This window comes from Sclerotinia sclerotiorum, genomic scaffold (genome assembly GCF_000146945.2).
Source record: "Sclerotinia sclerotiorum 1980 UF-70 scaffold_1 genomic scaffold, whole genome shotgun sequence".
Taxonomy (NCBI): Eukaryota; Fungi; Ascomycota; class Leotiomycetes; order Helotiales; family Sclerotiniaceae; genus Sclerotinia; species Sclerotinia sclerotiorum.
This window is the reverse complement of record NW_001820835.1, coordinates 2501957-2516198: the sequence shown is the minus strand read 5'-3', so window position 1 is coordinate 2516198 and position 14242 is coordinate 2501957. Positions and strand designations below refer to the sequence as shown.

Sequence of the window (14242 nt, the reverse complement as noted above, 5' to 3'; positions counted from 1 at the left end):
CATTAAAAAAAGCCCATCGTTCGTTCGTAGAAAAAGAGATAAAGCAAAAACGCGCACAAAAAAAACAATAAAAAAGAAATAAGGAAAAATGATATCCCAGACAAATATACAACATACAACATTTCTTTCCATCCCTTTCCCATCATTTCATCGGTTCATTGGTAACCGCATCATTCGTTGAACCTATTCAATCCCCTCCAAATACCATACCCATACCATCCATCATATCTCGTGCCTTCCGAAAGCCTTCCTCAAGCCTTCCTCTCAACCCTTTGAAGGTTTCAACTACTGCCCATAAACACCTAATTAGTAGCAGTTTTGGACCCTTTGACTGCCAATCCAACCCCTAAACCAACACCCAAGGCAATCGCAAGGATAATAATGATTGTGACCAACAAACACCACCACTTTAGTCTATTTCTACGTCTGGCATGTTCATTCGCCTTGTCGATTTCCGTATTTCCTTTATCGACATCCTCGGCGGTTTTAATAGCATTTTGTTCGGTATGTTCGACGACGGGATCTTGAGCTTCGACTATTTGAGCCATATCGGCAAACATAGCTGCAAGATCGGTAAGAGTGGCTTCAATACGTTGGAGTTCATTATGACGGGCACGAACAGCTCCAAGAACTGAGGAGGCTTGACCAGATCGATTGGATTTAAGCTGAGGGATTTGTTAGTATGTTCACAAGTAAAAAAAAAGTCCTAGACTGTCTGATAGAGGGGAATAGGACAAAACATACAGCAGTTTGAAAAACACCCTCCGAACCCCAATCCATCTGACTAGCTTCTTCAACCTCAGCCTCCGAAGCTTCAGGATTAACAATACGATATTGTCTTCCAATTTGACGTCTATATTCATTTCTATAATTCAACTCCTCTTCCCTATATTGCTGCAACTGATTCTCAAACTCCGTCTTCAATCTCTTAGCTTGCGTGGTCTTGACATTCTTAGTCCCATCTTGCGTCTTGATAGCATCAGCTTCCAAATATTTAATTTGATCACGAATCTGGGTATTTTTGAGCTGAGTTTGTGTTACGAGATTTTCGAGGGAAGCAGTGGAGGAGGAATCGGGGGAAGAGAGGGCGCGTTGGTGAAGAGTAGCGATTTGAGAAACGTTGGAGGAGAGAGAACGAATTTCGGATTTGGCGAAATCGACGCGGTCGAGGAAGGCTTGTTGGGTGAGGACGTTGGAACTGGGAGGTGGGATGGCGCCGGGTGTACCGGAGGAATAGTTGGATGTTTGAGAGTAGTTTGACATTTCATGCGTGAGTCCTGGTTGGGCTAGATTATTATTCTATCGTGGGGTTAGCATTTCTTAGATTCTAGACTCGAGATTCCTTTACGCATCGATGCGATTAATGAAGAAAGAAAGTGTGAAGTGAAATGAAATGAACTTACACCACCATATCCGGCTTCAGCGGCGCCAGAATCTTGATATGGATTCCCACCCACACCTTGATATTGCTGAGTGTACGACATATTGACTGAATCAATTGATGCAATATATCAATAGTTATAAGTTAATTATTTGCGATCAAAATGATAAGAAGGGATTTCGGTAGATGGTATGTCGTTGTCGGAAAGTAAGAAGGATTGGATTTGTTGTGGTCGAAAAAGGTAAAAGACCCGGGGTCGAATGACGTTGAAATGTGAAAATGGTCTTAATGATCAGTCAGGTTAGATTGAAGAAAAAAAGTCGGGGAAATCCAATTTAAAATTAAAATGTTTATTTTGATCTTCGATTTTGGAAAAAATTTGAAATTTGAATTAACAAATTTCACTTACAATCTTAATGAATTATAGATCTATAGGAATTGAAATTGTTCTCTAGTATTAGATTTTATATGAAAGAAAAATTGATTTATAGGTAGGTACCTAGTGTGAGATATATGGATTGTACGTATGAGTGAAATAAGGTTACTACCTATCCTAGCTAGATAGATAAGGTAAGGAAGCGTACGGAGTAAGAACCACTCATCTAGTCTTATCAAAATGTCAGAATAATAAATGATAAATTCCATTCACCAATCAAACATCATTAGAATTGATTAAAATTGATTGATGGGGTGTTCCTTTCTTTATGAGTTAATTGAATTCATTGCCGTAGTTGGCTTCAGCTTGCGGAGGGAAAGGTGTCAGAGTCAATTCCATTAAAGACGACAGTATTACGCAGTGCAGTAAGCGAGAATTTGAGGCTGTGAAAAATCGAATTCTTCTTCGTTTTGCCTTTTTGCCTTCCGAAAATGTCTAAAGCTAAAGCGGTAAAAGCAGTCGGGTCCACCAAGTGCCGTTGCGTATTAGGTTCATGAATACGATGTAAGTACGAACCTCCAAACATATATAACCTGATACGAAGTATCCGAATGCCAGGTAGAACTACGGTACTTGGCGTCAGGATGTACGTATACACCTATCAACTTCGCCAGTGATCAGGGAACCAGTTAATCTTATCTGTACGCGTGTTTACTATTATTGCGCATTTGAGTACTTACTTAACCTACATATCAATCCTTTCCTTTCCTTTCCTTTATTCAGCTGCCTATCCTGCTGAGCCTCGCTCCTCTACTCCTCGCTCCTCTAGCTCTATCACCTGCCCAGTGCATCTATGCATCTACACTGCATACTCCGTATCACATATATAACGCCATACCTACTATACATGTACAGTATCGTAATTACCCAACTACTCCATCCATCTTCCCGCAAATGTCTCTCTCTACACAACCACCGATCACCAATCGATCCCTTACAATTTTGCCATCAAATATCACCGTCACACATCACGCACTGCGATTATGGCGTATTACCCGAGACATGATCTTAATCTTACATTTTTCGTAAGCTTGATTGGTTCTATTTTGGGAATTTATTAACATCACAACATTTTAGACGGGCACGAAATTCCAGACCATATAGATTTCTGAAACTTGTAAAATCACCTGCTTTTCTCTCCCACCATAACCCCTCCTTCACCACTCCTCCAGCCAGCTTAAAGATGCAAAATTCAAGAATGAATACACAGATACTGTACCCAACAAAACTATAGATTTCAAAAAAAAAAAAAAAAAAAAAAAAAAAAATATATAATTTCAAAACGATACATATAAATAAGTATGTAAATGAATTAATTACAGGTGACTAACTAAAAAACTATATACAACAGTATGAATAAAAATCCTCCACGTTTCTCGTTACATTCGTGATATTATAAAAAAAGGGTATTAGATGGTATCAATCATCAACGAATGAGCAATCGAGTACACCAGATTACCAACTCAAGACATGTACAACTCATTCATTCCAACGACTGATGATGATAACCAGGGATCGGATTCATCAACAAACCAGCTTAACCGATCGATAGATATCCAACAAATCTAGAACAAAGCTCCTTAGATTCCAGAATCATCCTGAGGAAATACCTCAGTTGGAACATATGCATTCCAATTCTTGCAAGTATTATCAAAGATCTCAGTATCTTTCATACCGATCGCAATCGAGCTCTCCGACTCTACAAATTGCATTGCCAGTCCCTCGGATGCGTGCCATGCGATATGGCAGTGAAGAAGCCACGAACCAGGATTATCAAGCTTGAACGCGATGGCGAGATATCCGCCAGCCGGAAGCGCAGCCACGTCACGACGGGGAGGATTATTGAGGTTGAAGGTAGCGGGAGTGTTGACAGGGTCGAAGACAGCAGCTTCTTGACCGACGATGAAGAAATCGTGTCCGTGGAGATGCATAGGGTGCCAGGTGCCAGAGTGGGTGAGATCTTCGATGACGTAGACGATCCAGTCGTCTCCATTTGCGATTTCCTTGTTGATAGGAACGACGTTGTAGTCTGTTGGGAAGAGGGATTCGTTTCGGAATACTTGGAGTGTGGTTGGGTTGGTCCAGTCGAGGACGAGAGAGCTACTGTTGATGGTCCAGGTTAAGATGTTGCCGCGGACCCAGTCTAATTTCTCGTCCATGAGTGCATAGCTTCCGACATCCATGGCTAAGTGTGGAACTAAGCTGGCAAGTGGCTCATCAGCACAAGTACCACGTGGGGTGACGCCGACGGAGGTAGGTTCTGCGGTGCTGGAACTGTTGTATCGCAAGATTCCAGTGGCGTTGGCTGCTTGCAAGTTGGGTGCGCAGGCAGTTCCCCAGTTGCCACGGATCCAGTAGTTATCAGGGGTAGCATTAGCTTCGACAATGACATCGTATCTTTGACCGATACCAATGAGGAGGGTGTCAGTAGTGTATGGGACGATAGGAACAAGATCATTAGCAATGACGGTAAGAGTGTGACCATCAATAGCGAATTCGAAATGACTGTCAATACCAACATTGATCAATCTGATTCTGTACTTTTGGCCCTCGACGAAAACCGCCTCGAATTTCTTACCACCACCAACGCACTTGGGATCAGAAGTATCGCACTCGCAACTATTGGTTCCGTTCATCAAAGTGTTTTGAAGAGATGGACGAGTGCCCGCTCTAGCGGCATCCCAAATATCGAAGACGGTTTGGTGTGCCCAATCTCCCAAGAACATGACTCCAAGATCCTCATCGTAGTCTGCAGTGGCAGGACCATTGATGATAAGAGGGCCAAAGAGTCCATCAGCGTATTGAAGAGAGAAGTGAGAGTGATACCAAGTAGTTCCATATTGAGTAGCTTGGAACTTGTAGGTCAAGGTATCTCCAGGAGCGATAGGACACTGAGTAACACCGGGCACTCCATCGTACTCTAAGCTTCCCTTCTGACGAATACCGTGGAAATGAATGGCTGTTCCATTATGTTGAAGATTATTGGTGACATCTATGACCCGTGGTTAGTAAGAAGAATCATGCAAAAGGATGATATGAAAATTTCTGATCTTATGGAGGACATTGAGATTCGGCGCGCTATCGAAGACTTACGGATGACAAGATTGTCGCCCCAGTCGGCGATAATTGCAGGGCCAGGGGCGGTTCCATTAAAGGTCATGGCTGAGCGGGTATACCCGTCAGGGGTTATAGTGGAGTTCTCAACCGAAAGCCAGTATTCTATGCAAAAATTAGTATTAGACTAGTAAATTGAGAATGTGATATCGCATACCTCTAGTGACTCCAGTGTGAGGAATAACATCATACCAGTCAGTATCGATAGAGTAATCTCCCCAGCAGGATCTAGAAGTAGCCGAGTGTACACAGGAGGCACCATTTTTGGGTTGAGTGGCTGGCGATCGAATAGCTGGAATAACTGAAGCAGATGCCTGTGCAAAGATTGCAGTGAGGGCAGTGAGTGATGTAAAACACTTCATGATTGCGGAATAAACACCAAAAGACAGAAGGGACTGTGTTCACCAGAAGAGAAGCTGTAGAGAAGAGACAGTGTCGAGCTTGCGATGAGGAGTGAAGATGAAACTCGATGGCGAAGCAAATGAACTTTATAGAAAAGTGAAGCCATTGAAGTCGGACCGTCCCATGGGCATCGTGTCCACCTCTGAGCTTAGATCCAACGTCGACGGCATGTCGGTGAATTTCGGATTTCGACGTTTGGTTATCTTGATGCCCTTGAATCCTCGACACCACAATGGATTGCATCGTATGCGGGGCATTCTGCAGTTTCTCACAATCCATTTTATAAACATTATGTCCACAAAATATTGATTCTTATTATCCATAGTTTATCTTGGCAGATAGGTACGGTATGGTGGATAACTACTGCTTATTGGTGACTGAAGATACACTGTAACTTCGCTCCCGAACCCACACATAGTTGGTGAGCCTCCTGAAAACTCTCATCACCCTGCAGTGGATTCTGGAAGGCTTCTTCCCTTCAACTCAGGTCATGTCTTGGACAATGATAGTAGATGTGGAGAACAAAAGTGGTTTGTTGAAGGCATTGGCTCAAACTTGAACCACAGGTATGTCCCACTCAGTTGTAAAGCGTTCATATCTTCTTCATGTTCATTCGGCTTTTTTCTCCCCTTGTGTTTGTATATTTGTTTCCGAATCCTCCGGGAAGAACATAGGGTCTATATGGAGACATTTTAAGCTTAACGGGGCCTACCGGCGTTAATCACTTCTTAAGAGGAGTTAAGTTTTAAAACCTTCCGGAAGCCCTGCATAAGAATAGGAACGCAGATTCAGCACAGATTCAATACTGTTACTGCTCGAGAAACCTTGTGGAATTCGTAATATGCTATAAATTTGAAAATCTCAACCTCATATTGCTAGACCATCGATGTTATCACCACCAAAGTCCGTCCCAGGGACATTTTGCACAGTGTATGCTGATGGGGGGATGTAATTGAAGCATCCAAAATAAGATACCGTATAACAATTATGCCAGCGTCGACTTTTGTTCTCCTATTCAGGAATATGTTTACCCGACAGTTGGTATCGCAGCGGCTGCAAAACTAATCGCTGCACTGACCGATATCGTTTGTGTTTGGCATCGGCACTTTTGTGGGTAGAGGAGTTGGTCCGACAATTTATATTTATGGGACATACCTTAGCGAATGGTCGTATGTATGTGATACCAGGCACAGAGTGTGTAATTGATGCATAGAAGTTTGGACTAGTTCATGAAATTTCTGCATCATCAAATTTTCGGGGCTGGGACTATGGAATTCTCAGAAATTGAAGGAGGAAAGGATGCCATCCCGGTGATGATCATATATCTACAAACTATTCTTCCGAGCGATGGATTACGGGTTACTTCCTAGTTGCCGTACTCCGTAGGAGTACTATAAACGTCAACTACTCTACTATCGATTGTCTCGATATCGTGTAGACCATTACATATCCAACAACACAAAAGAGACGGGTAGCAGTCAATAATGAAGACCAGGGGACTTCCAGAGGAGACCCCTTATTTCTTATACCGTACGGCGAATATCCATATTGTTCAAATCCTCAGAAGTATTGATGAAGCATCGTAAACTGTCAAAGGCATATTTATTATTGGTGGAAATGAAAAGTTTAACATGTCGTTAATAAAATAGACTTTCTTTATAGTTGATTGATCCCCATTGATGAGTCCTTAGTGTCCCACTAAATCCTTCTAATAGATCTCTGGAAAAGCTTATCTTAAACCATGTTGTTAGAACCACATTGAGATATCGATGACCTATCGTTCGATCAAGTAAAACATCCATATGTTATACTTGATTGGTTCGGGGGAAAGTATATGCGAGTATGTTATTCAGGGATTCAAAACCGTTGAGATGAAAATTATTAAGTCCGGCTCCCTATGCATCAGTACCGGGTTACCGGTCGGTGAAAGCAGATGAGCTTGCAAGCAAGTCTTGAAGCATAAAATTTGTGAATAACTCGATCATACATCGAGCTGATATTATGATTTTCTTGCCGGTGAACGCAATGTCATTGTAGCAATTCAAATATATGGAAAATATCAAATCAGTTATAAAATTGATGAACTGATATCAAAAGTGAAAACTTTGATTAATAAATAAATATATAATTTAATCTAATCTTCACTCAAAACCTGCGGAATACTTTGCTCTCACTAATTGAGAATTAAATAATTAGTATTATAAAATAATCTTTTATAAATAATAACAAAAATAACATTTGATAGGTCAAAGAGAAGATACTTGTACATTAATTAACAATTAATCTTACTGTAATACTGTATTATTTTAGTATATAAATAATTAAATAAACGCTTTAAAAATAAAAGATGAAAATTGATCTCTTGGAAAAACTAATTAAAATACCAGAGTATATAATTAAAGTAGAGCGCTTGGTTGTTATTATTTTCCTAAATATGAAATTTTCATTGTGAAATATCATAACATCGATTTATGAAAGTTCAAAGGTTGTGAATAAAAAATCAATGATCAGCGGTGAATCGAGCTCAAAGCCCTTACAAATTTGTCTCATTGCCTCCGATAGGGGCACGATACGCGAATTCTTTTTTTTCACTCGTTTACTGTGCGATTGGTCCCTGAATAGTAGACGGAAAAATTGTAGATGGAAAAACTATGTCCGTCGAGTCAACACTGAAGGATCGAAGAGATCCACACTGCGGATATCTGTATGTAGGGACCGAGAAAATCGCCGAATATCATTTCAAGCTGTTGGACGGATGTCCGTGAAAGTTTCGCAGACTATTTTTGTATCTGTTATCTCTGTCAAACGTTTGATCAAAGATGCATGAAGAATAGGCGAAACAACTTGACATGCAGTTCGGCTCGTTGCGCGTTTCTGGCGAAAGAGAACTAGCGTTCTTGGTGACGTCGAGATGTACATGCAAGAACTCACACTAAATCCATTTGAGAGTAAAGTAGTCTGCAAAGCCATGTCTATCATGAGATAAGTTCAATATCTAAAAGTTCAGGAACGGGGATTAGTTAATCCCCATTCACAGGCTGAAGTAATGCCCGAAAACCTTAGAATTCATGAAAAGATTTGAGCTTCCAGGAGATTTCATAGTTTAATCCAGCAAGAGATTGAAAAGGTATCAAAATTGAAAATTTTCAGACAACAGCTCGTGGAAGATCCCGATCCGATCTGGATCCAAAGGGCACCTACTGTGAGTTCTTGAATGTGAGTTTAGACAGTAGCATGTTCAGAAACTAAATGTAACAAAGCATTGAAAGAGCTTGTGGGACAAACAAACACACAATGCGATTGACGGTGTGCTCCTAATTACTTACACCACTTTTGCTCCCATCACTCAAAACGGAATTCGGAACAAAGAAAGTAAGATGCATAACAAGGTAGCTGAAAATGAAGGGATCAAAACGATGCCCAACCATGAAATGTAGATACATCATAACCATGATGCATCAACCTCTCTTTGATACAGTCTCGATCTTTTCAATATCGGTAGACGAGGTATGGAGAGTGGCAGCGGCAATATGGCTATTACCTATACTTTCCGCCGATGTATCATTCCTTGTCAGAGCCTTTCGTAGGTATGTCGATGGAGAAGGACCTCGACTTGTGATTTTTTAAACCTCGAACAGTAAGTTGAATCCACCAAACTCCACGCTAAACAAACAAGCAAATAACCATTCCCCAAGCCCTTACAGATAGTCCTTTTTCTTCGAAGTTCTCGTATATTGGTTCATTCTCCATTCAACATCACCGTCCTTATTCTCCAAAGTCCCTCCTCTGATCTCGAAACATCTCATCGTCATTCGAGGTCCAACTTCTGCGAGTTCCACACTTTGATATCCTGTCTTGACGAACACATGGTGTCGAACTTCGATACTATCTTCAATATTCTTGAAGGTTACAACCCTGTTTCCAATTTTCGTCTTGTTCGTGATCGCTTCTCTTGGTGGAAAGATATGTTTCAAAATTTTGACGATTCGAAGGCCTAATCTTGATGTAAAGCCTTCGAAGATTAGATGAGGATAAGACTCACTGACCGTTCCACGCGAGCTGTTTGGGATATCATGGCGCAAAACAACATTGTGTAGAGAGAAAGATATCGTAGGTCCATGCGGGAAGTGGGATAATGTCAGGGCTGTTGGTGTACCACGGTGTTCATGAAGAAGAATGATATCAGAAAGTCCAGATGCTTGAGCAGATGTTATTAGATTTGGTAGAATGAGGTTTCCTCGATTCAGACGAATTGACGTTGGTATCAACAATCTAATCTCTTTCGCAAAAGCAGAGAGTCTCGATGACGGATCTCTTGAAGTTGTAACAAGTACTCTAGGATCAACAATTCCGGAAAGTTGAGCATATTCATCATCCAAATCAAGTTCCTCATTTGCCGTCAAATCTGGTCGTGATTCGTCATATTTATAATTTTCTCGTAGCTTTTTATCATTCGCGATGGATGGATCTAGAGGTTTGCCTGATGCTAAAGAAGCTCGAAGCTTTGCGCGCTTTTCACTGATCTCAGCATCTCGAAGTGTTAAAGCTCTTCTATAGAGATAATCACGTCGCTGTCGGGCTTGTTTGCGCTATATGAATCTACGTTAGTCAATGGAGATCAAAATATTAATATGAAAAAAGGATATAGCCATCAAAATAGGAAGCTTACGATCATTTTGCCAAATGTTTCAATCTCAAGGAGAATTTGTAGTAATTTTGAGTTGACAAGAAGCTTTTGGTTGCAGTCAAGCAGAAAAAAAGTTTCTATCGCAAACCTTTATCGGCATCGGCACGCTAAGCAACCTAATCATGGTATCAATCAAATGTGAAATCCCACAATCAAAAAGTAACTGTGCACCTCATCCAGTACTCCACCACCAGACCAACATCAGGGAAAAAAAGTTCTGGACTCGTTGAGTATCATACAAAAGACATCAAACTCTGCAAGAAAAGTTGCTACACAAGTTGCTACACAATCAAAGTCTGTTGATAATGACTTGAAAGCCTCGTCCGGTTTTCGACAGTAACTCCAACACCTTTGCGCCGCCTATCCGCCACAAAGGCTACTTTCACACATAAGAAATTTGTCCAACCTTCTGTAAGTATGCCAAAGTCTCTATCAACCAATTATCTTGTTCCTCTTCAGTGTTCTCCGAATCCGTAGCTGCTTCTTACCTCTGCAATTTTATAGTATCTGAACATACTGCCATCATGGAAAGCGCTTTCGCCTATGTTGGAAACCACCTAATATCAGATTCTGCTGCTGCAATAAACGCGGGTGCGGATGATCTTTCAAATATTGATCCGGAAGAAAGCTTGTTATATGGGCAATATGGAGGTCATGGTGGCTTGGGATCCAGCAGACTAAGAAGCGATGATGATGACAACGAGACTGAAGCATTCGATGACGATGATAATGAGAGTCTGGCAAGTGTTCCACTTGATGGAATGAAAACTCTTGGACTTCGAGGTCTCGATGATGAGAAGGAACTTCCAGCTCACGCATGCGCGTAAGTGAAACTATCGACAACCTGGATTGTCTTGAGCTGGGCTGATTGCTGTCTAGATATTGTGGAATTCACTCTCCAAGCTGTGTCGTTAAGTGTTTGGGATGCAACAAATGGTTCTGCAGTGCCCGTGGAACTGCAACATCTTCACATATCGTCAATCATCTTGTCCGCGCAAGACACAAGGAAGTTCAATTGCACCCAATGTCAACTCTTGGAGATACCGTACTTGAATGCTACAACTGTGGCATAAAGAATGTTTTCCTACTCGGCTTCATTCCTGCGAAGAGTGACACCGTCGTGGTCCTCCTATGCCGTCAACCTTGTGCTTCCGCTCCGTCTTCAAAAGATATGAGTTGGGATGTATCCAAATGGCAACCATTGATTGAGGATCGGTCCTTTTTGACTTGGCTCGTCTCTCTTCCTACGGATGCAGAACAACTTCGCGCTCGACACCTCACGCCACCTATGATTGCGAAGTTGGAGGAGATGTGGAAGGATAATGTCAACGCTACTCTTCAAGATTTGGAAAAGGCAGCTGGAATTGATGATGATCCTGCCCCTGTCCTTCTCAAATACGATGATGCCTATCAATATCAAAATATCTTTGGACCTTTGGTTAAAATTGAGGCAGACTACGATCGTAAACTCAAGGAAGCTCAATCCGAAGATGGATTAATTATTCGTTGGGATTATGGTTTGAATAACAAACATCTGGCCAGTTTTATTCTTCCAAAGATTGAGCTTGGTGATGTAAAACTCGCTGTAGGTGATGAGATGCGACTCAAATACAAGGGCGAGTTGCGACCTGTCTGGGAGGGTGTTGGATACGTGGTAAAAATTCCGAACAATCAATCTGACGAAGTAACTATCGAACTCCGAAAGGTCGGCAACGATAAATCAGTTCCAACGGAATGCACCCACAACTTTTCTGCCGATTATGTATGGAAGGCAACTTCTTACGACCGCATGCAATTTGCCATGAAAACTTTTGCCGTGGACGAAATGAGTGTATCGGGATACATTTTCCACAAACTTCTTGGTCACGAGGTAGCTGCAGCTCCAATGAAAATTCAAATGCCCAAGAAATTTAGCGTTCCTGGTCTACCAGAATTGAACAGCAGTCAGATCAATGCCGTCAAGAGCGTATTACAAAAGCCTTTGAGTCTTATTCAAGGGCCTCCAGGGACTGGAAAGACAGTCACATCCGCTACAGTCATCTACCATTTGGCCAAGGTCAATGGTGGTCAGGTCCTTGTATGTGCTCCGTCTAACGTTGCTGTCGATCAACTCTGTGAGCGTATACATCGAACCCAACTCAAAGTCGTTCGTCTTACAGCCAAGTCCCGTGAAGACGTCGAATCATCTGTCGGATTCCTGTCTTTGCATGAGCAGGTCCGCATGAATGACAGCAATCATGAATTGGCTAAACTTACTCAATTGAAGAGCGAGTTGGGCGAATTGTCCAGTCAAGATGAGAAGAAGTTCAAAGCATTGACAAGGGCAGCCGAACGTGAAATTTTGAGTAATGCAGATGTCATTTGCTGTACTTGTGTTGGAGCTGGAGACCCAAGGCTTGCCAAGATGAAATTCAGGACAGTCCTTATCGACGAATCTACTCAGTCCGCGGAACCAGAATGTATGATTCCACTTGTTCTAGGATGCAAGCAAGTAGTTTTGATTGGTGATCACAAACAATTGGGACCCGTCATCATGAACAAAAAGGCTGCAAAGGCAGGTCTGGATCAGTCACTTTTCGAACGTCTGGTCAAACTTGGCCTCAAACCTATTCTACTCAATGTGCAGTATCGTATGCATCCATGTCTTTCTAAATTTCCATCCAACATGTTCTACGAGGGTTCTCTACAAAATGGCGTCACAACGCAACAACGAATCCGCCGAGATGTTGACTTTCCTTGGCCTGTAGCCGATACGCCGATGATGTTCTGGTCCAATCTCGGTAATGAGGAAATTTCTGCTTCTGGCACGTCTTATCTCAACAGGACTGAAGCCTCAAATGTCGAGAAGATTGTTACTCGTTTTTTCAAGGCTGGAGTACAACCTGGAGACATTGGCGTTATCACTCCATATGAAGGTCAACGAAGTTATGTCGTAACTTCTATGCAAAATGCGGGTTCCTTTAAGAAAGAGCACTACAAGGAGGTTGAAGTTGCTTCTGTGGACGCCTTCCAAGGACGGGAGAAAGATTTCATCATCCTTTCTTGTGTCAGATCTAATGACCATCAAGGTATTGGTTTCTTGAGCGATCCTAGACGTCTCAATGTCGCTCTCACACGTGCTAAGTATGGCCTTGTCATTGCTGGTAATAAAAAAGGTTTTGTCCAAACACCCTCTCTGGCATTTCTTATTGCAGCATTTCAAGGATTCTAGCTGTCTTGTCGAGGGTGTACTCTCCAACTTGCAGACCTCACTCATACAATTTAGTCGACCAAAGACAAGTTACCGTGGCCCACAACGTTATCAGATGAGGAATGCCCCACAATGGCCGAAATGGCAATAGCAAAGCCCCTCAATTTCAAGATTTCACCGAAACAGGTTCCATGATGAGTTCTGCTTTGGATGACGTTTCTTCGGTACACTCATCCCATCTCGGCGGTGTGGGTGTTGGTTCTGCCTATCCCGCAGGCTTTGGTAACTTCCCCCTCGCTGGCCTTGACCATTGGCCCGGGCTTGATTCACGAGGATCACGTGCCAATGGTCAAAAAGGACGTGGACGTGGACCTGAGAGCATCGCCGGAGAATCTGTTGCTGCTAGTGAGTTTACTGACGTCACAAGTAGTAGTGTCACAGATGGCAGAGGTATTGGTCAAGGTGGCGTCAGTCTTGGTGCCAACGTGCACGAAGGACAGAAACAAACTAGTTTAAGTCAGTCTGACCGCTTGAAGCAATATGTTGAGTCTGGCGGTCGTATTGCTGACTACAAAACTGGCGATGCCGGTAGTGTCTTTGGCACCAGCTCTTTGTTGGGTGGTCGTCGATTTGATGACGACGAGAAGAGTGTTTCTACTGCATTCGCAAGTCAAATCGGAGGAGGTTATGACTGATTCCACGTTCATAAAGGCTCATTCACCATAAGACATCATAATAATGATATATTAAGGATAGTCCTTCCGGATCAACAGATACTCTTCGCTGCTCTGGACGGCCAGCAACCGATATCGAATCTCATCGATCTATCCTTTATCGAAAATTGACCTTCCAGGTTTCCATACCTACACACCTAGGGCATAACCGTCTACAACATATGTCATATGTTAACGGGGTTTTCACTGCAAGCATCCAATGCCAACCAAGCAAGCTGCTGAAGTATCGAAGGAAAGAAGATGAGAGTGGTGCCAAATTAAGATTGTTTATGACGGTTGAGAGATTGCTTCATTGAGG

At 42.3% G+C, this 14242-nt stretch overlaps 5 protein-coding genes across 5 annotated transcripts; 2 read left to right on the top strand and 3 right to left on the bottom strand.

Annotated features, from left to right (window-relative positions):
• Nucleotides 1–187: 187 nt before the first annotated feature.
• Nucleotides 188–1484, bottom strand: SS1G_00975 (hypothetical protein; the record flags this gene model as incomplete). The annotated part of the gene is made up of 4 exons (XM_001598836.1): nt 188–285; nt 401–665; nt 745–1299; nt 1404–1484. The coding sequence occupies 4 exons, from the start codon at nt 1482–1484 to the stop codon at nt 188–190; spliced, it is 999 nt and encodes a 332-aa protein (XP_001598886.1).
• A 1913-nt stretch (nt 1485–3397) lies between these two features.
• On the bottom strand, nt 3398–5293 carry SS1G_00974 (hypothetical protein; the record flags this gene model as incomplete). Its single annotated transcript, XM_001598835.1, has 3 exons — nt 3398–4809; nt 4911–5036; nt 5089–5293. 3 exons carry the CDS (start codon nt 5291–5293, stop codon nt 3398–3400), a joined length of 1743 nt encoding a protein of 580 aa, XP_001598885.1.
• A 2691-nt stretch (nt 5294–7984) lies between these two features.
• Nucleotides 7985–8319, top strand: SS1G_00973 (predicted protein; the record flags this gene model as incomplete). Its single annotated transcript, XM_001598834.1, has 2 exons — nt 7985–8090; nt 8189–8319. The coding sequence occupies 2 exons, from the start codon at nt 7985–7987 to the stop codon at nt 8317–8319; spliced, it is 237 nt and encodes a 78-aa protein (XP_001598884.1).
• A 472-nt stretch (nt 8320–8791) lies between these two features.
• Nucleotides 8792–10008, bottom strand: SS1G_00972 (conserved hypothetical protein; the record flags this gene model as incomplete). The annotated part of the gene is made up of 3 exons (XM_001598833.1): nt 8792–8879; nt 9036–9922; nt 10003–10008. 3 exons carry the CDS (start codon nt 10006–10008, stop codon nt 8792–8794), a joined length of 981 nt encoding a protein of 326 aa, XP_001598883.1.
• A 536-nt stretch (nt 10009–10544) lies between these two features.
• SS1G_00971 (hypothetical protein) lies at nt 10545–13905 on the top strand (the record flags this gene model as incomplete). The annotated part of the gene is made up of 5 exons (XM_001598832.1): nt 10545–10843; nt 10900–12650; nt 12768–13163; nt 13397–13615; nt 13652–13905. The coding sequence occupies 5 exons, from the start codon at nt 10545–10547 to the stop codon at nt 13903–13905; spliced, it is 2919 nt and encodes a 972-aa protein (XP_001598882.1).
• Nucleotides 13906–14242: the final 337 nt, after the last annotated feature.